Source organism: Maniola jurtina, chromosome 13 (genome assembly GCF_905333055.1).
Source record: "Maniola jurtina chromosome 13, ilManJurt1.1, whole genome shotgun sequence".
In the NCBI taxonomy this organism is placed as follows: Eukaryota; Metazoa; Arthropoda; class Insecta; order Lepidoptera; family Nymphalidae; genus Maniola; species Maniola jurtina.
In genome coordinates this window covers 11,526,741-11,552,318 of record NC_060041.1, presented here as the reverse complement: position 1 = coordinate 11,552,318, position 25,578 = coordinate 11,526,741, and the positions used below count along the sequence as shown (strand labels likewise).

At 35.4% G+C, this 25,578-nt stretch overlaps 2 protein-coding genes and 1 long non-coding RNA gene across 4 annotated transcripts in view; 1 reads left to right on the top strand and 2 right to left on the bottom strand.

The window, feature by feature from the left end:
- LOC123871148 (scavenger receptor class B member 1-like) overlaps positions 1 to 8,069 on the bottom strand; it is a 30,904-nt gene extending 22,835 nt beyond the window's left edge. For both annotated transcript variants that reach the window (XM_045914769.1, XM_045914770.1), the window contains exons 1-2: positions 7,720 to 8,069; positions 1,319 to 1,410 (exon numbers count right to left, since the gene is read on the bottom strand). In XM_045914769.1, the coding sequence (XP_045770725.1) occupies positions 1,319 to 1,410; positions 7,720 to 7,960 (333 nt within the window). In that variant the 5' untranslated portion in view covers positions 7,961 to 8,069. The remainder of the gene's footprint in view (positions 1 to 1,318; positions 1,411 to 7,719) is intronic.
- On the top strand, positions 6 to 15,800 carry LOC123871160. Its single transcript, XR_006797226.1, has 3 exons — positions 6 to 99; positions 12,073 to 12,077; positions 15,789 to 15,800. It is a non-coding gene; the product is annotated as an uncharacterized LOC123871160 (long non-coding RNA).
- Positions 15,801 to 19,449: 3,649 nt separating this feature from the next.
- Positions 19,450 to 25,578, bottom strand: part of LOC123871147 (anoctamin-4) — a 32,196-nt gene continuing 26,067 nt past the window's right edge. The window contains exons 14-25 of the mRNA XM_045914768.1: positions 25,249 to 25,325; positions 24,964 to 25,104; positions 24,437 to 24,601; positions 23,981 to 24,124; positions 23,565 to 23,734; positions 23,137 to 23,276; positions 22,383 to 22,542; positions 22,211 to 22,256; positions 21,980 to 22,085; positions 21,290 to 21,465; positions 20,560 to 20,737; positions 19,450 to 20,156 (exon numbers count right to left, since the gene is read on the bottom strand). Coding sequence (XP_045770724.1) covers positions 20,044 to 20,156; positions 20,560 to 20,737; positions 21,290 to 21,465; positions 21,980 to 22,085; positions 22,211 to 22,256; positions 22,383 to 22,542; positions 23,137 to 23,276; positions 23,565 to 23,734; positions 23,981 to 24,124; positions 24,437 to 24,601; positions 24,964 to 25,104; positions 25,249 to 25,325 — 1,616 coding nt within the window. The 3' untranslated portion in view covers positions 19,450 to 20,043. The remainder of the gene's footprint in view (positions 20,157 to 20,559; positions 20,738 to 21,289; positions 21,466 to 21,979; positions 22,086 to 22,210; positions 22,257 to 22,382; positions 22,543 to 23,136; positions 23,277 to 23,564; positions 23,735 to 23,980; positions 24,125 to 24,436; positions 24,602 to 24,963; positions 25,105 to 25,248; positions 25,326 to 25,578) is intronic.

The following is a 25,578-nucleotide window of genomic DNA, read 5'->3' as shown; positions in this document are numbered from 1 at the left end:
CGCGATCACACTTGTAAGTTCACTTTGCTAAGGTAAATGACACTTATAAGAGTGTATACATTAGTAAAGTCGTAAGTTAATGATGTAAGCTACTTACGTGTAAAACTTACAGGTGTAGTTGCAGCCTTACATGAACTGAAAATATATAGCCATTGCCAAGGTCCTGACGGCTTATATTTTGGAAATTGAAAATGAAAGCGAAACTTCAATACTACCCAATCGTTTCACGACCTCAGATTCTATTTCACCGTAAGAAAGAAAGAGGAAAGAAAACGTTTACTATTTTGTAAACTATGCAACGCATCACAATATGGTCTTAGAGTTGGTTATCCCGACGCTTCCTCCATTGAGCTTTACAGCCGAAATTCCTCAAAGCAAGAAAAGCACCGGAATAAACTGTGTCATGTGTGTCAGCGTAAAACGTGATAATATTATGGTAACAAGTGTAAATTAAAAATTTATGACACCCCCCACAAGTGAAGGTTACAGTAACTAGAAAAGAGCTGATAACTTTCAAACGGCTGAACCGATTTTCTTAGATTATAGCTAAGAACACTCTCGATCAAGTCACCTTTCAAACAAAAAAAAAAACTAAATTAAAATCGCTTCATTAGTTTGGGAGCTACGATGCCACAGACAGATACACAGATACACACGTCAAACTTATAACACCCCTCTTTTTGGGTCGGGGTTAAAAATAATAAAAGCACGTAAAATCGCACGTGATTCGAATAATAGTCTTTATTATTATGTAAATATTCAATGCAGATAAGAAGAATAATACATATTAATTTCCTATTACATAAGATTTGCATAAATCTATTCCAAAATTTCAATACTCGTCTTTTGACGTAGATATAAACAACAATTTATTCCTGTTTAGGAACATTTTAAACTGATTTAATTAAAGCAATTTAAAGAATGTTATTGACACTTTTACCTGATGTTGGATTTGTAGGCAGGTATGGGAAATCATTTAGGTTATAAAAATAATAAACCGTGTTTAAAATACACATTAATATTTTCGGTACTAGATTTCCCAATAAATTACATTCAAGAAAAAGTTTAAAAGGTTTTTTTTTTGTAATGTGATGTAACAACAAATTCACGGTTTTTGGATTTTTTCCTTTACTTGTACTATAAGACCTACCTACTTGAACCCTATAGGTTTTCTTGACAGACACGATAGACGGACAGAAAGACAGACGGACAACAAAGTGATCCTATAAGGGTCATTTTCTCCTTTTGAAATATTAGTAAATAATAATACGAATAAGGTTAGTAGTAGACTAACATTAATTGTCACGCATCTACTTACCGAAAGTATGGCGTCATTGATGACGTTGGTGAAGCAGAAGAATATCGTACCGAGGAGACTGAGAGCGAACGTGGCGGAGAGCACCACCAGAGCTGGAACAATGGAAACACGCTTTAGGTATAGGTACTTAATATACTAGGGTTTTGCTACAAAAATAAAAAACCGGTCGAGTTCAGATTTTTTCCTTTGCTTGGGCTATAAGACCTACTAGTACCTGCCTTTCATGATTCTAGGTCTACGGGAGCCTATAGGTTTTCCTACCTAGGTTTCCTTGACAGACACGACAGACGGACAACAAAGTGGTCCTATACGGCTTCCGTTTTCCTTTTGGAGGAGGGGGACCCTAAAAATTTTGCGGTTCGTGTGTGCTTCATTAGGCACCTAGGTGTTTACTCTATTATAACTAACTAGCTGATGCCCGCGACTTCTTCTGCATGGATTTATATATTCAAAAATCTCGTGTGAATTCTTTGATTTTCCGAGATAAAAAGTAGGCTGTCATCCTCCAGGTTTTCAACTATTTCCATGCAAAAAAATCAGGTCAATTCGTTGCTCTGTTGCGGCGTGATTGAAGCATAAACCAACAAACCAATAATCATAAACACTTTCGCATTTACAATCATGGGTAGTGATAACAACTGGATTTATAATAAGTAATTCAGAGCCTCGATAGCTCAACGGTTGAGAAGCGGGCTGAATTCCGAAAGGTCGGCGGTTCAAACCCCACCCGTTGCACTATTGTCGTACCCACTCCTGGCACAAGCTTTACGCTTAAATGGAGGGGAAAGGGGAGTATTAGTCATGATGAGCATGGCTAATATTCTTTATTTAAAAAAAAAAATTATAAGGATAAGGAGAATAAGGATTTATTTTATTTTATTACGGTATAGGTAGGTAGGTACTGATTGTTCAAGAGCAACTTGCATTATAATGAATTCTGTGCTTGCAGTTAATCATCTTAAAGTTGTAGTAATTAACCATTTGCTTATTACCTTGATAACTGATAATAACGGTCATCAGTCAATGTGGTCATACGATTTTTTGTTATTGTAAACTGTCTGAGATAATAACTATATTCTTATGTTTATTATACCGAAGTACAAAAAGTTAATAATTACCACTATTAGTGCAAAACGTACAAAATGTTAGTCTATGATTTACTCGCCCGGGTTTTACTCGGATAGAATTTCTAGTCTTATGAGACAGACATGAAGAAAATCCAAAAAAAAAAAACTATAAAAAAGTAAAATTCGTAACTTTGGATATAGGAAGTAGGTAATCTGCGGACCTAGTGAGTTGATTATTTCACTGATAGAGTAAAAGAATTAGCTCACTTCATTATTCCCGAGTGATAACACCCCCGACAAGTGAAGGTTACAGTAACTAGAAAAGAGCTGATAACTTTCAAACGGCTGAACCGATTTTCTTGGAATATAGCTAGGAACACTCTCGATTAAGCCACCTTTCAAACAAAAAAAACTAAATTAAAATCGGTTCATTAGTTTAAGAGCTACGATGCCACAGACAGATATACAGATACCAAGTCAAACTAATAACACCCGTCTTTTTGGGTCGGGGTTTAATTATCACGAGGACGAAGTCGTGGAAAAAGCTAAGTATAAATATAATTGTGGATAATCGATTCGTTCAAGCCTAGTGCGACAATTAGCGCATGCCGCTCGGACTTAATTAATTGAATCATTTTTTTTCATATTAATTATCACCTATTTAGAATAATTTACATATTAATTCAATTGCTATTGTTCTTACTTACATAAGATCATATTGATTGCAACAGTCTTAATTGCCTTAGATGTATTGGCCTTGAATCTTACCCGTACGCTATAATCATGACAATGAAAATGCACTCCGCTGTTGAAATTTGTAATTTTCTTTTTACAAGACATGCAATTAATTCATAGCTACGAAGTACGATCAAGGAAATTATTATGTTAGTACAGATTCACTGAGAACGAAGATCGATAAGGCGACTTAAATTCTAAAATCTAAAACTCAACATTTGAGTTTTAGATCTTTAAAACTCAAATGTTGAGTTCGATGTTAAGTTAAAAAAAAGTGCCAATTGCGAGCAGACTCGCGCACCGAGGGTTCCGTACTAGGGTAATTGTTCCGTCATTTTGCACGATAAATCAAAAACTTTTGTGCATAAAAATGAATAAAATTCGGTTTTAGAATGTACAGGTAAAGCCCTTTCATATGATACCCCACTTGGTATAATTATCTTACTTTGAAAACTGAAACACAATTTTAATTTTTTTTGTGATGTAAACACAAATTCACGGTTTTTTCAATTTTTTCCCTTAGGTAACTTGTGCTATGAGACCTAACCCACCTGCCAAATTTCACGATTCTAGGTCACCGGGAAGTACCCTATAGGTTTTCTTGACAGACACGACAGACGGACAGACAGACAGACAACAAAGTGATCCTATAAGGGTCCCGTTTTTCCTTTTTTAGTACGGAACCCTAGAAATGACGAAACACACGAAGGAGCATTTCTTGTACTATGGCACGGAACCCTTCCGAGTCCGACTAGAAGTTGACCGATTTTTTATAATAATTGCCCTAACTGCTTGCCAACGTCAAAGTTTACATGTTTACTAAGCAAAAATTCATTCACACTTAGCCGGTTTTTTGAATAAACATATGAAACATTGTATTCTAGAAGTGGGTTTTTATAATCAAATCTTCACCAATTTAACTTCTGACACGCGAGCTTAAGAGGGGTCTCTCCGTCACTCGCTCCATACAAGCGTAGTTCGTCTCTCTAACCTAACCAATCATACTCAATGGAATTTTGTAGAAACGTTTCGGGAACTAATATCTATGCCTGTCGTTTTCAAGATTTCCGTTAAAATGTTCGGTTTAAAAGTTACGTGGTCTTAAAAATTTTTAGAAAAATCTAAAACATAATATTAGTTTCTAGAATATGTATGCAAAATTTCATGCTCTTTGGTTGCTTAATCTATATACATATAATAAAATTGTAGAAAAGTGATGTCTGTACAATGGAAATATATAAAAAGTAGCAGGGGTTGTTATTATATCGATGCCGAACCCGAAATTGTAATTAATTTTTTTTTGTCTGTTTGTCTGTTTGTCTGTTTGTCTGTGTGTTTGTGCACGCTAATCTCAGAAACGACTTATTCGATTTAGATACGGTTTTCACTAATATATTGTAGTAAGCTTCACTTAGCATTTAGTGTTTATTTCATGTCAATCGGTTCATAAATAAAAAAGTTATGTCAATTTAAAGAATCACGGCGAACATTTTTAACGTTCAGAGTACGTACTACACGCCTCGCGCCTGAGCGTCCGTGGCTATACCTATAAAGCGCGGTCACTATTCCACGCGAACGAAGTCGCGGGCACAGCTAATATTCAAATAAAATTGGGGCTACGGCTGTATGGAGTAAGTGACGGAATGAGCCCTGTTAATGTATATTTTTTATGTCACCAACTGTCTAAGTAGGTATGCAGACTGAATAAGGAATGCGTGTAACTGATTAATGATACAATTGCAAAGGGTCAGCAGAAGATGATAGCAGTATCATTACTATAAAGTGGGATCAAATTCTCGTAACAGGCGGTGCATATAAAATTGATGTATGACTAACGTATTACATCGTAGGACGTAGAGTATTGTAGAGCCATTAGTAGAGCTCCAAAAGGCTCGCGTGAAATACACATTTTCGAAAATAACTTTGAAATTTCTCAAAACTCTTTATTACTCTTTATCATCATGATCATTGCCAGCCCACTACTGAGGACAGGTCTCTCAGAATGTAAAGGGCTTAGGCCCATAAAATCGACAAATAAAGACACTTTCGCATTTATCATATTGTTATCGCACATGTTTGTCGCGCTTTTTGAACGGAAGTCACGTGACATCTGTTGGTAATGTTTTTAGGAACGCAACCGTAGCGCCACCTCGGAAAACTATCTTAAAAATGGCCTGCGAGAGTTCTGCTCTCTTTGGTTCGGTCGATCTTAGTGTGCGGACGTGTTTTATCAATCTGTTATTATTGCGCTAACTTAGTTTTGTTGAGTATCAAGCCTTAATCATGCAAATAAGGGTTATATTTATTCATTCTTATATTTTTATTGAGTTTGACTTCTGGTATGCTTATAATATTGGTAGTGGATGATATATTATAAAGGAAAACAAAAATACCTATGTACCTACACTGAATTTTAAATCTAAGTAATACTTAGTTATTTGTTCAAATAGACCTTTGTGACTCCTTTTAAAACGGCCAAAATTATTAGTTTTGGTTAGTGTGAAGTAATGGTAATTAAATTTGTCAATATTATACGTTGCCTAGTAGATTATAAGGAAAATCCATATCCGTTAGGTATAGCACCTACCTATACTATGCAAAACAAATAAGTATCTAATGACCTAATGACTATGGCAAAAAAAAATCGTTCGTGTGTTCGTGTACGAGTCGGACTCGCACACGAAGGGTTCCGTATCATCGTACAAGAAATAAAACTTTTTCATTTTTTAAATCGGCATGGCGACAATTTTGAAAATTTTGGTATATATGCTGTTATAACAACAAAAATACTAAAATTTTCAAAATTATAAATTACTAGCTGATGCCCGCGACTTCGTCCGCGTGGATGTAAGTTTTACAAAATCCCGTGGAAACTCTTGAATTTCCGGGATAAAAACAGTCTATGTGCTTATCCAGAATATTATCTATCTCCATTTCAAATTTCAGCCAAATCCGTTCAGTAGATTTTGCGTGAAAGAGTAACAAACATACACACACACACATAAGTAAACATACACACAATCTATCGCCTTTATAATATTTAGTGTGAAGTGTGATGTGATAAAAATTTTCGGTAATAGAAAAACATATTATTGTGTGAAAATTTCAGGTCTCCACATAATATTGTGGTTCATAAGATACAACCCGCTGAAAGACGGACGAATAGACGGACGGACAGCATGGTCTTATAGAGTCGTAGTCCATTAGTAATTGGGTCTCGTTGGCAACCCTCGGTTACGGAACCCTAAATAAGTACTTATGAATTGCTATTGTATATTATTGTGTAATCCGTAGAAATAAGTGTGTTTTTACAGAAAAAGGGAAACAGGTGCGATTCTTATTATTTTTTTAATTGGAGGAAGCTTTACATTTTTATTAAGTATCGATAATAAAGCCCAAAACAGTAATTTTCAATTTTTGTCTCTCTGTCTGTCTTTCTGTGCGTGTATCATGCCACGCGGTATTTTAATGCAACTTGGTGATTATTCTGGGTTAACATAATATTTATATTTTATGCCGAAAAACAATACAATTCGTCAGGAATAAGGAAAAAAAAATAGACGGTACTATTACTCCATAGCTCCGTCCAATCTTAACAGATTTTGACATTACATTTTCTTTGCAAAGGTTGTACCTAAGTTACTGGCGGGTTAATTTTATGTAGATCTGATGAATAATTTCGGAGATGGAGGACTTTTAACTTCTCAACAGCAAATCAATGGCGATCAGTGTAATATCTTTAAAAGTATGCTTTTAACCATTTATGTATTATATTCGACATAATATGTACATTTTAATTTAATCCTCATACTCCTAAGTCAAAGATTCGATTGCGATAATAAAATGTTGGTAGGTACACCCAAAGTTCTCAGGTCGGTAATCCTACCCGTGCGAAGCCTGGGCGGACCTACTAGTAACTAACTCGATCAGTGAAGGGGGTTTTAAGGAAAAGTTAAAGGAACACTTTTTAGGGACCCCTTAACTGACTAAAATCTGCTGTTTAATTTTATTTTGTTTTTGGGGATTGATCAATCCTTAGTCTGTTTCGTTTATTGTTCAATTCAATTTTATTTTATTTATTTGCTGATACACTGTAGGTAGGTATACAGGTGTGTAAGTACTTGATACATTTGTCCAGCTGTAACACGCCAAGTTGGCATGCAAATACTTAGTCAAAAATAATACAGAAATCAAAAATAAAAAGTAGAGTTTGTTAGGTTTAAGTTTGGAAGTTGTTAAGTTTGATTATACCTAAGATTAGTTATGTAGGAAATATGGAATGTTTAGGGTAAGTTATTCAGAGCGTCAGAAGGCCGATAAACTGGCCTACCGGTTTTGCGAGAGATATTGTAAATATTTTGTAAAATAATAGTTGCATGTAATTTTAAATTACTTACGTATCAAAAATTTCGGAACTAGCGGGATTCGAACCTGCATTTATCTCCCCTGGCTATAACGCTATCAGTTCCGGAAATTTTGATATGCTTGTTTATATAAAATTATTTATAAATTTTCTTGAAGTGAAGTTAAAATGCTATCATAATTTTCTTTATTAATCGTTATATGCATCAAAAAAATTAATGAAATAAATATACTTACAACAGTAATATTTTTTTTCCGACTGCTTCCCCCAACACAAAGCGCTCCACTTCTTCTTCATCCCCGAGCAAGCGAACTGAGCTCTACCACAACCGGCACAGCCAGGCAGATTCGCCAGGATCGTGTCTTCCCTTATCAAAATCCTAGGCCCATTTTGCTGAGTAAGAATTATTGTCTTGTCCTTTTCCTTGGGCAGCATTGGGCTGACAGATGACGTTTTCTCCAAACTTTGGTGATCCATTTTTTATTTTTTTTAACACTGTAACATACTTTTTTTAGACCGATCAACCGTCTGGTCTCCGCGACGGATTGTGATAGACTGAACTCAATGTGGTTTACACCCTTAGGTCATTCAGTTATCATGCATTTTTTGTGAACTGTTTATCAGTCATGTCGTCGCTGTATGCCTTTTATGTGAAGTTTTTTGAGGAAGAGTTACATGGTTTATGGAAGACTTATGGTTGGGAGATTGTTTTGGGTTTTTACTCGAGTCACTTTAAACTCTTCTTATCTGTTAAAACATCTAATTCGAATTATTTTTTGAAAGTTTTTCCTTCGTTTACCTAATCCAAGCTTTTTTCTACTGACAATTAGAAAAAGCTTTTGGGTTTTTCATTCGAGTCAGTTTAACTCTATCAGTTAGATCTTGGCTTAATTTACCTTGAAGCGAGTTGTAATCTTGGATTCATCTTGATTTAAGTATAGGTACTTTGAGTTTATATCTGAACCCGACAGAATTTAATCCTTTCTTGCAATGGTAACTGAAGTGGTCCTTCAATTGAGGCACGCATTCAAATAAGACCAATTGATCACTTTGCCTGTCATCGAGTATTTTACTACATAGGTATTATAAGAAGTATGTATTTTACTGATCACCACTTGAAAAGTTCACTAAAAATATTTTTTCTCCCAGAGTTTATTGGCCCTTAGGGTCAATCTGCGTCTTATTGTAATGTGTACATTATTGAGCGCACTAAAATCTTAAACTTTTAAACTCAATCCGAATGACATGCGATGCACTATTTAATAATTGTCATACCTCATCAGGCCTTGACTAATAATTTAAAAAAAAAAAAAAAACAAACAACAAAAACATAACTTTCTTATCAATCTTTCGAAGTTGATAATAATGTTATGTAAACTTGGTGATTATGTAACGGGAAAGGTCCTAGAGTCGTACACTACATGTTATAATGTTCAATACGAGTACGTAGATACATAGTTGATAACGAAGTGTGGATGCGCTTGTACTTTGTTTGATGATACGCAAAACAAACAACAAATGTGACGTGGAAGAGGGTCAAACTTCAATTAAACGGGGCTATTTAATTATGAGTGCAAAGCGAATGTTGTCAAACCATTAGGTAAACACTCTAGAATTATATGAGCACTGAGCAGGATATACATATATTTGAATGAATGGATGAATGGGTACTGCTATACTATAGTAATAGTTTTATTGTAAGTACAAAATTAATAGAATAGAATAGAATAGATTTTTATTCAAATAAACTTTAACAAGTGCTTTTGAATCGTCAAATAATTTACCACTGGTTCGGAATGCTGTTCCTACCGAGAAGAACCAGCAAGAAACTCGGCGGTTGCTCTTTTCAATTGTTCAATTTACAATAATATTCTATACTATACAAGCAATTGCAGACCCGCGCATTGCTGGAGCGAGTCAAATCCATGCTTTTTTATCATTTACATAATCTTCGATTGTGTAATATGCTTTTGCCAGGAGCATACTTTTAATTACTTTTAATACAGAGAAAACACATACAAAGCAAAACAAAAATATAGGCAGGTACAATTGCAATGTATGGAATGATTAGTGGCTGCCAAAAAACTCCTGAACAGAGAACCAGAGAGTCGTAGATGCGGAGGAACAAGCAAAAAATAGGGGATTGAAGTTGAAGATTATATTGCGAGATTTTTTTTTAAATTCTGATACAAGTTCGCCCTTGACTGCGATCTCACTTGGTAGTAAGTGATGACTCAGTCTAAGATGGAAATGGGCTAACTTAGAAGGGGAATGGCAGTTTCATTAAATCCATACCCCTGGTGGTTTCTACGCGGCTTCGTACCGGAACGCTAAATCGCCGGTAGGGTGGTAACTACTAGCCATGATTGAAGCCTCGCACCAAAGCAGACCAGAGACAAATTAAATATTCCCAAAATTTCCCCCACCGGGAATCGAATCCGGTATTATCCACTTATAAGACCACAGCGCTCACCACTTCGCCAGGGGGCCACCGAAGTTGTTATTCTGGAAGGTAGCTGCTTTTGACCGCCACTGATAGAAAAGTTTCCTTGACTAAGCAAGAGCAGTAGAGCATAGGCTACTTTTTATTTTCAAAAATCAAAGACAAAGAGTTCCCACGGATTTTTAAAAAACCTTAATCTACGCGGATTAATAACCGTAATTTCAACCGGCAATAATCTCATAACAATCAAAGCAAAAGTGTGAGATTTTGAGTTATATAATATTGTAGATATACATGGCTGAAAGACGATAAATAAATAAGATTTTTGCAATCTCAAATACTTACCCCATTAATTTGTCCAATATATGTCATGATTGCGACACCATATTATAACATGCCTTTATTATAAGTTCTGTACTTAGCAATAAACATGTCTCTAGATAATATTATAGAGATAAAAAGTTATTTATAGTACGTAAGTAAACAAATAGGTTAATTAAGTAAAAATCAGTTCTGTCATTTTTAACCACAATATAATATTTTGGTACTTGAAACATTCATGGAAGTTTTTATCTACATAAATCATACGTTTTGTGCTCGCGTGAACGACAAATGTTTATGCAGTCGGTATTAATTTGTTGATACCTAGATATACCTACATAACTAGGGGATGCCCGCGGCTTAGCCCGCGTGGATTCCGGATTTTTTAAATCCCGTAGGAACTCTTTGATTTTCCGGGATAATAAGTAGCCTATGTCCTTCCCCGGGATGTATCCCAAGTCTGTACCAAATTTCATTAAAATCGGTTCAGCGGTTGGGCCGTGAAAACGTAGCAGACAGACAGACAGGCAGACAGACAGACAGACAGATAGACAGATAGACAGACAGACAGACAGACAGACAGAGAGACAGACAGACACACTTTCGCATTTATAATATTAAGTATGGAAGTATGGATTTATAGTCTACAATGTATTCTCCACATACTAGGTATATTGTGACGTAAGACTACGTATCCATATGCTATCCTAACTAATTCGAAAGCACCAGACCACGTAATTTCTGGCAAAGGTAGATTTTTTTCAAAGACCTACTGGGTGAGTTACACTATTTTTCAAGAGTTCCCATAGGATTTTAATATTCGTTTCTACCTTTTGTGCTCCTTTTAAAATTAGTATTATCACGAATATGAAATTAAAAACAAAAAATAATAATTTGCACTTTTCCGGGTTTTTCTTGTTTTGTTAAATTAAAAATAACATTATGATGACGTTCTAAGTTCTTGTTTATAAAATTAAATACCTAGTATATATTATATGCCTGGCAAAGATTTATGAGGCGTTACTAAACAATACTTTTGGTGTTGGTAATTATTAATCTGCCTGAATAAACTTTATACGTGATGATGAGGGTCTAGTGGTTAATAAAAAAATTTCAAAAGAAAAATAAAACCGACTTCAAAAACCAAAAACACTAAAAAGTAGAAAATAATTTTTGTTTAGCTACACATGTAATGTACCTAGGTATGAAGTCGAGCGAGCATATTAAAACAAAATTAGAAATCCAAGAGTGAAGCTCGCCGACTTCATACCTAGGTACATTACATGTGTAGCTAAACAAAAATTATTTTCTACTTTTTAGTGTTTTTGGTTTTTGAAGTCGGTTTTATTTTTCTTTTGAAATTTTTTTATTTCACAATTTTTAGTGGCCCCACTGTACTATAATATGCTATGCCCAGTTAAAACCCTACTGTTTACTAAGCTATTACAGTGATCGCGAGCAATTTGCTCTTATCCATTGAGGAGTTCTGTTCTCCATCTCCGAAGATATTCATCAGATCTTCACCAAATTTATATGGGACCACCTGCACAGTATACCCTTTCAAACAAAAAAAATATTTTCCAAATCGATCCAGGGGTCTTTGAGTAATCGGGGAACATACATAAAAAAAAAAAAAAAAAAAGATCCCGACGAATTGAGAACCTCCTTCTTTTTTGGAAGTCGGTTAAAAAGGCCTGCTATTCGGGGGATTCAGCGTTCGAATCCGGGCAAGCACCTCTTACTTTTCGGAGTTATATAAGTTTTAAGCTGTTGCTCGGGAAACATCGCGAGGAAACCTACAAGTATTCTTCATAATATTCTTAAGGGTGTGTGAGGTCTGAGGTGGTAGATGCTTTTGACGATTCAAAAGAACTTGTAAAAGTCTAATTGAATAAAAATATTTTGAATTTGAATTTGAATTTAAATTTGCCAATCCACACTTGGCCAGCGTGGTGGACTATGATTTGAACCCTTCTCATTCTGAGAGGATGATCTATACTTAGTAGTGAGTGGAGAGTTTAAGATGATGATGATAAGGAAACTGGCAGGAAGCTGTAATTTAGTTGAAGTGATTCAGTTTATGTAGGTAGATACCAAGGGTTGTGTGATTGTCTCTTATTAACCCCCGACCCAAAAAGAGGGGTGTTATAAGTTTGTCGTGTGTATCTGTGTATCTGTGTGTCTGTGTATCTGTGTATCTGTGTATCTGTGTATCTGTGTATCTGTGTATCTGTGTATCTGTCTGTGGCATCGTAGCGCCTAAACGAATGAACCGATTTTAATTTAGTTTTTTTTGTTTGAAAGGTGGCTTGATCGAGAGTGTTCTTAGCTATAATCCAAAAAAATTGGTTCAGCCGTTTAAGAGTTATCAGCTCTTTTCTAGTTTTCTTGTTGAAAAGAAGGTTAGATAACCGTTAGGTTCTTAATATTATTATGTCAATTGACAAATTTCAAGCTATTGGATAGAATCAGGCGTTACTTTGCGGAAGTTCATGTTTAGCAAGAAACAGTTAAAAATTATTTTGCTATAATCCGCCAACAGAAAAAAGAGATTTTGACTTTACAATGCTGTATTGTCAAGTCAAAATCTCCTGAGGATGCTCCGGTGTCGGGGCGAAACGTGCGTCGAGAGTAGTGGAAAAGTCTTGTGTGGTGTTGCATGTAAATGGTGGTGGCAGTGCTTGCTTGGGAACTTGGCTTTATTGCTTGGTTGGGGAGGTAAGCGGTGCTTAGCTTGTAACTGCATGTTTGACCATACAGATTTTTTCTGTTGGCGGATTATAGCAAAATAATTTTTAACTGTTTCTTGCTAAATTTCAAGCTGTCAAGATGGACGTTGCCTAAATACATAATTATTTATTTGAAAATGATGTTTTGGAAAACTCAAATACTTTGGATCGTCGGGGGTGTTATAAATTTTTAATTTACACTTGTTTTATCTCTTAGACCAAAATCGAAATCGGGAATGCCGAATTTTGACAAAAACAAATTGCTTCTGCTGGCAGTTTTCAGTTTTTTCGCGGAATGCCTAAATCCTTAGTCCAAAGCCGAAACTCAATTTTATCTTTTCAGTGTGGGTTAAGCGGTTTTTTGAATTTTAAGTACCTACTTGGAATAAAATATCCTCCTCATATAAGTCATCAAGTCAAGTCAAGTCTCCTTTCAAAATGAGAAGGGTTTGGCCATAGTCTACCACGCCTGGCCAAATGCGGACTGACACAGTTCACACACCTTTGAGACCATTATGGAGAACTTTCAGGCATTCAGGTTTCTTCACGATGTTTGCCTTCATCGATATAGAAAGTGACATTAATTATGAATTGCTTAGAACGGACATAACACGGAGATGCCGGATGCGTGCCCGGGAACGAACCCCCGCCCTTCCAAACAGGAGGCCGTCTTAAGGTGAACACACACTTATCCGAGCCGAACGCGTCGAAAGAGTCGAATTTTAGAATTCTCTATATGAAATCTACTTCCGATTCGGACGATTCGACGCGGGGAAGTGTGCGAGATTTCATATACAACATTCTAAAATTCGTTTCGTTCGGCTCGTTCGGCTCGGATAAGTGTGCGTTCACCTTTAGCCGCTATCACCGCTCTACAATGCACAAGCCTACTTGTAGTTGCGAAATTCCAGCCCTACTTTCAGTTAGCGTGTCAACCGAGGGATCGTCGACCGACGCGATGTTAAATGCATTAATTCATACCTAAGGCCGATTGGTTTGACCCTTTTGTGTCGCTTCTACCGTGTCGTAACTGATCGGCCACTGTTTCGCGATATATTCAAAACTAAACTCTTCAAAACTAACCTATCCGGTGTGGCCAAGATACTTTTTAGGGGTAAAACGGAACCCTATTAGTGTCACTACACACACTACAAAGGCGAAGCTCAACTCGCACTTGACCGGTTTTTTGATCTTCTTTCTAACCCCGACCCAAAAAGAAGGGTGTTATAAGTTTGATGTGTGTATCTGTGTTTAAATACAATATCAAAAATTGTGGAACCGGCAGGCTTCGAACCTGCCTCTCCTGGGATCTTCTTTGTGATTTACTAAGTACAATAGATATTCTTGATTTTTGGTTTGGATAATTTTGGACCTTTTTGGTTTGGACATCCTTATGGTTTAGGTACCAAGTTTTAGTTCGTATTACATATCATACCTATTATACATGCCTACATATATGACCCTGTTCCTGTCCTGTAGTTGCCTAAAAATTATAAATCTATGAAATTAGGTAGGTATATTATAATGAAATTACCTACTGTAAACAAAAAGTATGTAACAATAGTCGGCGACGTTTCTTATCTCCGTTATCTCGTCGCCCGATCCCTCCACCCCGGCTCATCTCGCGTCACTGTCGTTACGAAACGACGATAATAATTAATGGCTGGAAATTGAATAATTTGTTTCATGTACTTACCTAAAAAATTACTCAAGTGCCGCGTATCGGACTCGCACACTTAAGAAGCCCGTACAAGAAATACTTAATTTACTTATTTTTTTGAGTATACATAAAGTACAGTCTTGTCTGATATACGCGCAAATTCATGGTTTTCGGATTTTTACTTTTACTTGTCCTATGGGAATGCAACCTGCCAAATTTCGTGGTTCTAGGTCAACCCTATAAGTTTTGATTCCCTTGACGGGTCTTGACAGACAACGAAGTGATACTTACCTACTATAAAACTGCACTGATTTTCAAACAGCCTCAGTAAATTAAGATTTTAGTAAAAAACACAGTTTTGTATCTTTGAATACTAAGACATCGAACCCATACCAGTACTTTACTATACCTAATCCTAAAAAACTTAACTTATTTTACTGTGATCATCGCCAGAGCATCTCCTCATCTGTAGATCTACAAGATCTAACAAACCAGTGAGTTAACTTAGTTTTGTTTGAACTTGATCATTTATTTTTTTACGCAAAAACGTATTTTCCTTGCAAACCGTAATAATTTTCAATGGGCATAGAAGTCATTGACTTTAATTTGTTTACGATTAAGTATACAGTCTATTACCTAGTAATGTCAATGAAATCGATTTTTATAAGTCAAATTACTATTATCAATGTTTTTGTGCTAGATTTAAGTTTAAAACAAATTGCGTATGAGCTTCCTAGGTTAAAAGTCAACGATACGATTCAAATCACAGACGAATTCTACGTCTTCAAATGATGCGTAGTCATTTGTTTTGTAATAATCGCCATGTTTTATTTATAATCACTTGTTTTTATTTAACAGTTAATAAAATTAAAACATAAAATCTAATAATATTAGCATATTAGTATATAATACTACTAGCCGATGCCCGCGGCTTCGCCCGCGTGGATTTAGGTTTTTCGAAATCCCGTGGAAACTCTTTGATTTTCCGGGATAAAAAGTAGCCTATGTGCTAATCCAGGATATTATCTATCTCCATTCCAAATTTCAGCCAAATCCGTCTGGTAGTTTTTGCGTGAAGGAGTAACAAACATACACACACACACACACATAAACTTTCGGCTTTATAAATATTACTTGGATTATGGTAATAAGGAGTTACTTACGACTCATATGGTATAGGAGTAGAGACCTACTTACTATTAATTATAATTCCAAATATTTTAATAAATTAATAGACTTACCTCTAACCACTGATTAGGACTTGGGTCACCTTGGGTCAGCGTTGCGCCATCACTAAGTATCATAAGCATATTGATGGTATTGTAAATAAAAGAAAATTAAAATATCTTAATGTTTTAATGAGTTTCAAAGTTCATATACAATTAAAATCACTTACAATAGGAATCTTAAGTTTCTAGAACCAGCAGTTTTAACTGGTACGTTGATCTGTCAGTCAGCTTATCCTTTAATTTTAACTATGAGCCAGCCGGCTTTCGTTCGTGAAAAAATTCGTTATCTTCGAACTGTCTTTGTCTTTGCGAGCAAAGATTGCCTGGTAGAGGTGCTCTAAGCAATAAGACCGCCTTTGCACACAATTGTTTTTCTGTTATCTTCTTTCTGTGTTATGTCCCTTTACATGTGTTTTGTGTGCAATAAAGACTTCTATCTTTTAAAAAACTTTTGAAAAAGTCCGTACAAAGACAGATAGATAGATAGAACTCCGTGAAAATCCGTGAATCCGTGAATGTACGTGAAAATATTCCCTCAACCACGATTGAGGTGTAGGTAAGTACCCAATAGGTATACTTTTCATTTAGTAGATATAATTCTATAAAATTATATAATAACGTAAGTTTTACAATGTAATGTTTAGACCATTAGACCTAATTGCACAAGGACAGTTAAACTTGTTTGTGTTTGTAAAAATATAAAACTAATTTGGTTTTTTTTTAATTCAGTAATTTTTTGGCAACTGTATTATGCCTTTGGCAAAAAGTGACAGTTATAGGTATTACAAAATTTAACTAGGTATAACTATCAGTTTAACTCCTCTTAGCCTTGTGCATTGTGCAATTGGGCCTAAGTTCTTAGGTTCTTGGGTACTTTTTTTGGCTCTGCCACAGAATATATAATAGTACTAACGGTTCTGCTGTGAACAAAATAAAGTCGAAGCGACAATTTTTCTTACAGGTTTTGTTTATAACTGCGTATTTATATCCCATGTGTAAAGAATAAAGATTTTATATAGCTACAAACGTGGCATAATTATTTATCTAAAGGAACACGCAGACCATGCGCGGACAATAATTTTAGTGACGCCTTGAGTGACGCATGTAATGACATTCAAAAACCAAGTCAAGTCAACGATCTCTCAGTCTGATCTATAAATTAGACTGGGCTTCAATAGGAATTTCGTTTTTTTTTCAATTCAGTTTATATTTATACAAAAAAAATATGCAAAATATGTAGGTAGGTACCTAGGTAGACTTAAACGATGAACTGAAGCAGCAAAATATGAGGACCGCGGTTTAATTGCTTTTGTTTATAAATCAGAGAGATGTGTAAGCTTCATGGAGGATGGGCTGATTCTAGAAAATATATACTACTTACATCATTATATTATGAAGGACGTAGGTAGGTACCTACGTCCTTCATAATATAATGATGTAAGTAGTATATATTTTTAGTACCTAATTAAACTAGTTTGTACCTACACTTTTTGAAGGTCATAAACTCATAAAATAAAAATTATGTTTATAAAACTAAATAAATTTGTAAACAATAAATAAATTATAATGACTATGTAGCTATATTAATTAGGTAAGTATTATAATTTATGTAAATAAAATATCATAATATTATCATTGTAGGACCGTAGGTATTAGAGGAGGCTGCTCTCCAAGCATCCTTGTCCGATGGTATAATTATATAAGTATTATAATCGACTAAAATGAAGTATAAGAAGATATTAATATAGTAGTTATAAGAAGATATAGTAGGTACCTACATAGTCGTTCCTACATATTACAAAATATTATGCATTCTTTTAAACCAAACACAGAACTTCTTACATAGATACAAACAGTATATGTACCTATTTCTAACCTAATAATTTAAATAAATAAAATTGTTCTAACTTACATTCTAACGTGCAACATTAACTAATATCACATTCTGGACAAACACTTACCTACATAATTAACATTAAATGACTACCTAATATTATACTAAACGCCTAACAGAAGGTCACCGGTAGTAGGTAGCACAAATAGGTGTATTCATTATTTATTATTATGAAATGTTCATGAAATTGCCTTAATAATATAACTACGATACTTATAACAATCCGTTGCGATCGTCGCATTCAAGTCTATATTCTTAATTAAAGTTCCTTAGATAGGTACCAAAATTTGGTAGCTACATTGTGATGATTGCAATCATCTGTAGCTCGATTCCGTAAAACCTGCATCAATCATTGTTACAATCGCAATTATTGTTATTGGCTAAATGTATGCTGTTCTTGTTGCAACAATGCATTGTAGCCAATAGTGAGCGAGCGTCAACCAATCAGAGGTGATTGCGATCGTGACATTGTATTTGTAGCTGTCATTCAACCGTAATCGAGCACCTGCTTAACTGCACTATCATCGAAGTAGTCACGATAAAAGTGGTTAACTACATAAAGTAGTTTTTGAGTTACCGCTAAAAACGTGTGAATTTTCAAAAACTGATGTTTCTACAAAAGAATGTTAGGTACGTAGCTGACCAAGGTTTTAACTTAGTTTTTAGTTTGGCCCTACATAACATCCTTTTTAGGAACATCCGTTTTTCCACGATTTTTGGCGATAACTCAAAAGCTACTTTTTGCAGTTAACCGCTTTTTAGAAATAAGACGATACATCGCCCACCTTTTATACCGCCACCCACCTTTTATACGCATATCCTCTTTCACGTGATCCATCCACCTTTTCTTTGGTCGTCCTTTCCTCTTTTTCCCTTCCACATGCATATTTAACATTCTTTTAGTGATACGCCTTTCTTCCCTCCACATTTTATGCCAATACCATACCAGCCTATTACCACTCAACTTTTCTACTACTGGTAACCCCTGGTAGATATGTATTTAATAATATTATGACTAGAACTATTGAGAGAAATTCAGATAACACAGTTTTCTGATATATAATAATATAATAACAATTGGACCCTAAGTTTAAACTTATTTTAACGCCATAAGCTGTAGATATCGAGAATCGAGATACCTACATAATTTTAATACTTAATTAATAATAATAATTATAACTACCTATTAAAATCTATGTAATAACATTTCAAAATTCCCTTAGAGATGCTAATCTACAGTAAATTAATAAGATCTTTAATTTAGTCTTATTTGTATTCGAGTAATTTTTATACTCTATTATAAATACAGAAAGAGATTTTCAATTTAGTACGTATACTATGTATTTGCTTGTAGGCTCAACATATTAGTTCTTGTTATACAAGTTTAACCAAAAATTTAAACCAACCTAGGGATTAGGCCCTTGATCTTCCCTTTATGTGCTTAGTATAAGATTTTACATCTCACCAACGTTTTCACGCTAGAACATTGTAATTTGAGAGTCGAAACAAAATTACGTCGAAGTAAAATAGACATAAAATTCCTTGATTTAAAAATTCAAAACTTCTGAAGGTCCATAGATTCTAGAAGTCTTCTCAGACTTGGGCACGTTTGGAACCCTCGTAGCTTTAGTTTTAAGTAACGTAATTAATTATCACCACTGTATCGTACAAGTTTAACAATTTCGACCATCAAAAGGAGTACAATTGTACCTACTTTGAATAAATGATTTTGACTTTAACTTTGACTTTGATTTTAATTTCGCAATGTTCCCGCTTTGAGCTCTAGGTATATGGACAAACTTGAGCATTAAAACAAAACGGTTTACGTCCATTTTACTCTTACGCTGAAGTGTTTAGATACTCGAACTCTATCAACGAACGTTGTGGTGAGGTGTAAAATGTTTAAATACCTGGTTTTTGCAATTCACTAGCGCGCCTGAATTTTACTTGTAGTTAAGTCGTTTAAATTGGGCATTATGTAAGTTTGCACGCCTGTCGGACCAATCAGTCTATTTTTTCATTTTTTATTTTTATTCAGATACAAGTTAGCTCTTGACTGCAATCTCAACTGGAGGTAAGTGACAATGAAGGGAAATGGCAGTTTTTATTAAACCCATACCTATTTGGTTTCTACACGCCTATCTTACACCAGCAAACACCCTCTAACGCACACATTTACTTTACTTCACATTTATCGACACAAGCATGAGCCACGCGCACTCATGAAATATAAGAACTAGGTACTTATACCAAGCACAACTCTTGTGAGTTGTCTACGAGTAATTTAATGTGTAATGTCCGGCGGAGAAGGCTTCGACGCGATGGCCACGTGCGCGTCCAACCCGTTGGACACTCGCGACTGTCGGCGCATCCATGGCCCCGGCTGTCTTTCTGAAACTATAAAGTGGCATTGTTGAATTCAACGGCTTTTCTTTTAATGGAAATGGACCTTTAAGGGCAGAGTTTTATTTCTTATTATGAGTGCCAATAAGCTACTCAATTTCACTACGATCCAGCCTAATTTATGACTAATAAGTAGTTTAATTATTATGTTATATACTAAGAAATTATCCATTGACGCATCTTTGTTTTTCCTAAATAGGTATAGATACACTTTGATCACGTGTTCTTTAAAGGCAGACGAAGATTATATTTTCTTTCTACCGGTTGTCCTAGCTAACGCTAGGATTCGCTTGGTAGTAGAAATGATGTTAAGGTTTATGTTACCTATATGCATCAGGCACGTCAGGCCACGTGCTGGAGAAGAAGATAAAGGTAAAGGGGTTACAAGTAAACCTACCCCCACTATCACTGCTCTGACTAATCAGCTGGTGGTACTCAGTGGACAGCCTGCGCCGACCGTGCTCGTACTTAGCTTCTTTGGCCAGAAGTGCCTCCCGCTGCATTTGCGTGCGCAACTCCGTAGGCACGTCTGGGATGAAAAGCTGCATCAGGCCCGTCAGACCAAACACAACATGCTGGAAGAAGAATTTTTAAAAATTTACAGGCTAGCGCTTGGCTGCAATCAGACCTGCTAGCAAGTGATGATGATGCCTAAGACGCAGTGCGCTTGCCTAGAAGTTACCTATTCACTCTTGACTTGAAGGTTTCCATATTAAAAGTGGAAGGGAAAACTGATGAAGTAAGGACGTTCCATATTGTAACGGTTCGGATTAGAAACGAGGAAGCAAATACGAGGAATTTCATCTACCTACGTACGGATGCAGACCTTGATAATGCCTTGCAGTATGATGCAGTACCTACTCGGAATCATACATTGGTGACTGACAGCACTGATGACTTCTGGATATTGATGGAAAGAAGAAGGTACTTATATTTATATGAAAAACTTGAAGTAACACCAAGCAAATGGCGAATCAGATACGAAAGAAGAGTAAGAATAAATAAGAGTATCTAGTTATGTAAAAACTCAAACAGAGTGTAGCGGAAAAAAGTGAGTGAGCTTCTAATAAGATAAATACTTATTGATGAAAATAGTAGAAGAAGAAATAAGTGAAAAACAAACCTACCTCAAAAACAACAACAAATGCAAGTCTAGCAGCGAAAACGTGCCAGTAATGTGGTGAGAGGCCGTAAGGATCGGTGTGGTCGGGGGGGTTGCGGTACCCCCTGTATGCACACACAGGGGGGTCCACTTCGTTCTCATCCGCACCCCATTCTTCCCTATAATCCGATGTATTGAAAACTGAAACAAATACAAGTATTTTATTCATCAGTTTCATTGAATGTTGCAATTAGAATGTTCAGATCTGTATTTCTATAGTTTCGTCAGTTTGTACCGAATTTGGCGACTGGGTAAGCTCTCTCTTTTACTCAGTATTTCACAGATTCAAGATTAGATGAAATTGTAAATAATAGTAGTCAAACAATTCGAATCAATTAAGCCCACAGTTACAGTAGTTTATTGAATACAGATACAATTTTAAAAAATTGTAGCTAAAAGATAAAGACTTTCTGGATAAAATTTGTATGACAAACATACAGTAAACATGATGTTATAAGTAAGATCATAAATAAAGATGAGGTATACAGTTGGTTCCAATGGGTGCCCTGGAGTACTCCAGAAAAAATGCTCACTGTAAAAACAACGCCAATCTCGTCACTAATATCCCAGTATGAGATATTGAGTGTTTTCTCCTGAAATCGTTGCAGCGGAAAACTTGTATAGTAGGTAGGACTTACAGCTTTATTCTACTTACGTGAAAGCGAGTGGTCAATATAGCCCGCTAGAGTGTTATCCGGTGAGTATACGTATTTATACACCATGCGAGGTATGAAATCACTGGTGTATGCTATCACAAATGCCTGCAAATTAAGATGACATAACCATTGCATTAAACGTAGATACGTCATCAGTTACTAAATAATAATAATCTTTTTATTGGCTTCAAAGCTTTTAGTTATTTTATTATTAAAGCAAAATAACTTACATTAGAAACTACGGCAGCATACGTGATGCCTCTTAGAATGCCATACCTAAAAATATAACAATTCAATATCTTCAATAACTTAAACTTCAAAACATGTAGTCTTTTGACCTGAATTTTTCTACTAATAGTATTGGTTTTATAATAACTAAAGTGTATAATACGCATTACGCACCAAGCTCCTATATCTTCAACCCTTTCAGCCAACGGTCTTCTTGCTTGCGTGACCATTTTGTAAGCGTCGAGGCGTATTTCTGCGATGTTATTCAGAAGAGCGAAAAGTGGAGCCAGAGGAAAAGCTGCCACGAATAACGTCACGAAGCCATATTGCAGGACTGGAAAAATGTTATTAATTATTACACTGAAGATGTTTAGGTATGAAAATTGCGTATGTGTTGATAAAATATAATAGCAAAGCGGCAGTTATATTCAACGATAAATTGTATTGCTCCGTTCTAATGCTTTTATAAATAAGATAGGAGTATGGAACTTAAAATAATCCGTTTTAATTATGGACCATTCCAGATAAGCCAGCATATAACATGGGATCTTTCAAGTGGCGAATCAACGTATTCCTGAAAGGTTGAATGAAGGAATGCATTGGTGGTTTCTCTGATGCTGCAAATATCAAAATAACTTACAATATGTTGATTGTTAGTTATTAGTTTGACGTGTGTATCTGTGTATCTGTCTGTGGCATCGTAGCTCCTAAACTAATGAACCAATTTTAATTTAGTTTTTTTTTTGTTTTAAAGGTGGCTTGATCGAGAGTGTTCTTAGATACAATCCAATAAAATTGGTTCAGCCGTTTGAGAGTTATCAGCTCTTTTCTAGTTACTGTAACTTTCACTTGTCGGGGGTGTTATAAATTTTTAATTTACACTTGTATGATAATTAAATGATTTGATGATAATAATAATTAAACTCACTCATCTCAAGATATTCATCAAAAAGCGCCAGTCGTCCAGGGTCCTGTAGATGATAATCCTGTTCCCAAGCCATGTGTGGTTTGTTGGGATCTCTCGTGACTGCTCGGTGTGATCTCTGACGCCACCAGTTGTGGAATTTTCTATGAAAGTCAAATGATTTTATCAGAATCAGAATTTTTAAACTTCTTCTCAGACTAGGGCGCGCTTGGAATCCTCGTACCTAGCTGTCATTTTAAGTTACATTCAAAACTGTGCAATGTAACTTTCATGATTCTAGCTCAATGGGAACTACCGTAAAGTTCCTCGATGGGTCTTGACAGACAGACAACGAAGTGATACTATACTAGGGGTTCCTTTTTCTCTGGAGATACGGAATCATGAAAATGTCAATGACATATAAAAACAGAAAGCTGATAAGATATACTTACGGGTAACCAAGTTCGACGAAGTTATTAAAGCACTGTTTCCCGATCATAATGATAGCGAGCTGGATACACAACTCGGAAAGACAACCAGCGGGATCACAAATATCTCCTTTTAACTTAAAGAACTCAGATTTTCGTGCTTGATCGTCCCCTGGATAATCGAAGAAACGACCCTGGAAAATATAAAACCAAAGCGAAGTTTTAAACTAAAATCTTATTACATAATCAATATATCATACAATTTTAATAGTTACACAGAGTTTTAAAGGATATTCATTCTGCACGTCTTTATTTTACCTATAGATCAGGTTAAAATTGTAGCACTCACATTTTGGTAAACATCAACTTTGAGGATAATTTAGTAAAAATTAGGAAGAGAAGAAGATAAGATTATAGAATATAAGTAAAATCAAACAAACCTTAAAGAAAGCGATATAGATAAGTGATGAGTAGAAGTTAATAAATTCAAAAAAGAATATTTTGAAAGTATAAGAATCTTCATATTCAGTCTGCGTGCGCGGGTTTTCAATATTTGTTAAAAATACTGCTACTTTGGCGTAGATCTGAAAAATAATAATAAGAGGCTTAGAAGCTGCATAGGTGAACTTTAAATTAGCAAGCTTCGAGGTTATGCTGTTATCTGCTTTATAAGAAAACAATGATCGTTAAGTGGAAATTTTGACTTTTTGAGGAGCTAGGAGCTACATCTAAATTGTTTAAGTAGAACATTAAATTATTTCGTACAGTTAAAACATAAAATCGCTCAGTTGAAACACTGGTCTATTGCACTCGAAATTTTAGTGTCAATAGGTAATAATCAGATTTTAAATGAAATATATGCGTTTTCAGTAATCGAGCTTTAATCACAAACGTACCCGAGTAAGAATCATGATCATGGTCAAGTTAATGAGCGCAGCCGTCATGGCCGTGAAGATCTTTGCGTGCTTCTTCAAGAAGAACCCAGTACCGCCATAGATGACCGACACCATGGATATTCTGTAGATTATGGTGCCTAAGACAGCTCCCATTACTACTGTTATCTGTTGAATCAAAGAATTAAATAAGGTTATGGTATACGCAAGAGTATGATGTCTGATAATGGTGGACAATTTACAAACATTTAAATGATTCTTAAGTGAACAGGTGAAATATTCGTGGGCATTTTTGTCTATTCAATCGTGCTACTATATTTGTAAACTTTGTCACTTTCTAATAGATTCCCCTTTGAAGAGGATCATTCTATGTATCCAAAGAGCATTGTATTACGTACATAAAAAGTGATGCTTGCCATGCAACTCCTGAGATTAACCAATTTAAAAAAAAATGGAGAAATTCAGAAATACAAAAACGGAGTGTAAACTGTTGTACCAAACCACTTTTACATTGTATTCATAAAAAATACCATAAAAAGCACAGCAGAGCTGGTGGCCACATATCGCATGGTTTTTTGCCAGGTAGGTAGATACGGTTCCTTTTCTCTTGTAACTGGGTTAGTACGGAATGTTTTCACGGAGGCTTCAAACTCGGGGCGTGGATCTTCGTCCTAAAAAATAAAAGTGTGTATCGTGAAAGATATTTGGGAATACTGGGAAGGTGCAAGTCAGGATGAAGCAGAATGTGTAGACTTCAAAAATTAATAATAAGTAGAAAAAAAATGTAGAAATTTTTGGATGGTAAAAATACATACTTGATCGACACTTCCCAAGTCCCACTCCCATCTTAGCACAGATTGTTTTCTTTTCCACAACTCAAGGAATGTAGTTGCTGGAAAAATATGAAGGACTATTAAAGTCTAATTGCCACCAGCAGTTTGTACCTACCTACTTTGTAATTGCATTTTATTAATGTTCTATTTCTGTCGAACATTTGCGTACCTAGGGAGTAGTTCATAGATTGGTAACTACCAACAATTCAGCTCAAGCTACGTAGAATGAACATGAAAATCTCGTTTAGCGGTTTATCGAATGTGAAATACGTTTGAAGGTTTACCTATAAGTACTAATTAGGTATCTTAGTC